This window comes from Prionailurus viverrinus, chromosome E2 (genome assembly GCF_022837055.1).
Source record: "Prionailurus viverrinus isolate Anna chromosome E2, UM_Priviv_1.0, whole genome shotgun sequence".
Classification (NCBI taxonomy): domain Eukaryota; kingdom Metazoa; phylum Chordata; class Mammalia; order Carnivora; family Felidae; genus Prionailurus; species Prionailurus viverrinus.
This window is the reverse complement of record NC_062575.1, coordinates 56,483,290-56,485,392: the sequence shown is the minus strand read 5'-3', so window position 1 is coordinate 56,485,392 and position 2,103 is coordinate 56,483,290. Positions and strand designations below refer to the sequence as shown.

General features: G+C 41.8%; 1 protein-coding gene across 1 annotated transcript; it reads left to right on the top strand.

Moving 5' to 3' along the window:
* The first annotated feature begins 729 nt into the window (after positions 1-729).
* Positions 730-1,767, top strand: LOC125153796 (vomeronasal type-1 receptor 4). Its single transcript, XM_047837313.1, has one exon. The coding sequence runs from the start codon at positions 808-810 to the stop codon at positions 1,765-1,767; it is 960 nt and encodes a 319-aa protein (XP_047693269.1). The 5' UTR covers positions 730-807.
* Positions 1,768-2,103: the final 336 nt, after the last annotated feature.

The window sequence follows — 2,103 nt, the reverse complement described above, 5'->3', positions numbered from 1 at the left end:
ATCATGCATTAGTGTTTTATGTCCAAAGTTTGTGGAATTATGTGTGGTAATTCAACAATTCCTGTGATTGCTACCATTACACTTGGCTTCCTCACATAAAAGCAAATGAATCTTTCCTCTTGCCATCCTAATATTAACCCCCTTTTGCATCCACTACACATTACTTGCCATGGGACAGGTTCCAGACGTATGCTACTACCAGAATGCATGCATGGTTACTAAGATATTTAAGACTCACCCATAATTGATATTATCCTGTTGAACAAAGCTTTAGAAATTAATGCAAACTTGTAATAAAAATTGCACAATACCACCACTCTAAAATCAACCACAAGGTGTCAAATCAAAACTAACTACAGATCTGGATTATTGGATGGACACAGCTAACTAGATGTCTAGCAGGCCATGGAGGCTCAGGGCACTGTTTCTAGCCCAATTGGTTCCCAGCCCCCACGCAGCCTGAAGGAGTAGATTTGGACAAATACTTAATCTCTCTGTGTGTCTATTTTCTTCACCTTTTAACTACAGCCACAGTAGTGCCAACCTCATAGACTGTGGACCATGAAGAAATTCTCATATGAGTGCCCTCACAGGAGTGATTTTATAATACGGCTCTTTAAAGTTCTGCATTCAGCCCTCAGAAGCTGCTAGGAAAAGAAGACCTCAAGTAGACATATCCATGGGCAAGGAATGGAAAGCAGAACATGGTGGATTTCAGCTGACGTGATACATGTTGCCTATGTCTCATATTTCCATGCAGGAAGTTCTAGCCCAGAAGGCAACTGTCAGTGACTAGGACCAGAGAGAATGGTCAAATGGGATCTGGCCATCGGTCTGATCTTCTTAACACAGACTACCGTTGGAATCCTGGGCAATTTCTCACTTCTTTGTCATTATATCATCCTTTCCTTCACTGAGTACAGGTGGAGGTCCACAGATTTCATTCATAAGCACCTGATTGTAGCCAACTTCTTAGCCCTACTCTGTAAAGGAGTCCCCCAGACCGTGGCAGCATTTGGGCGGAAACATTTCCTCAGTGACATTGGATGCAAACTTCTTCTCTTTCTTCACAGAGTGGGGAGGGGAGTGTCCATTGGTAGTATCTGCATCTTGAGCGTCTACCAGGCCATCACCATCAGCCCTGGGAACTCCAGGTGGGCAGAGCTTAAAGTTAAAGCACCCAAATACATTTTCCCCTCTATTTTCCTGTGTTGGGTCCTGCAAATGCTGGTGAATATCATTTTTCCTATCTACTTAACGAGCACATTGAATGATAAGAACACCACAAACAAAAAAGATTTTGGATACTGTTCTTCGGTTCGTCATGACAAAACTAGCGACTCACTGTATGGACTGTTGTTATCATTCCCTGATGTGTTATGTCTGGGGCTCATGCTCTGGGCCAGCAGCTCCATGGTTTTCATCCTGTACAGGCACAAGCAGCGAGTCCAACATATTCGAGGAACCAATGCTTCTTCTGCATCCTCCCCGGAGTCCAGAGCCACCAAAACTATCCTTCTTCTGGTGAGCACCTTTGTCTATTTTTACACCCTCTCCTCCATCTTTCAACTTGTTATGAGTCTTTTTGATAATCCCAGCTTGATCCTCGTGAATGTCACTGCAGTCGTGTCTGTGTGTTTCCCAACTGTCAGCCCCTTTCTGCTCATGAGCCACAACTCCAAGGTACCCAAGTTACCCAAGGTACCCAGGCTCTGCTTTTCCTGGAGAAGGAATATAAGACCTCCTTGTCTTATGAAAAATATGTAGACTGTATGTACTTCTACAAGGTACAGCTGCCAATTCGTTCACCCCCCTCACAGTCCTAAAAAAAATGTATGAGTCACAAGGAATGGTAAACAGGAAAAGTTGACCATCTTCTTTAATATAAACAATAATTCATAATAATACTGTAATGAGACATCATTATCTTGTAAATACTCATATAATTGAAGTTTTTCTAATACTTTCATTAAAGCATTTCAGAATTTATTCAATAATAAACACCAGGTCTTGAAACAATCTGGATATTACAGATAAGTCTTCAAGTGTGTGAATTTCAATCGAAAGCAATACATTTCCAAGAAAAGAACCTGGCTTGAAATC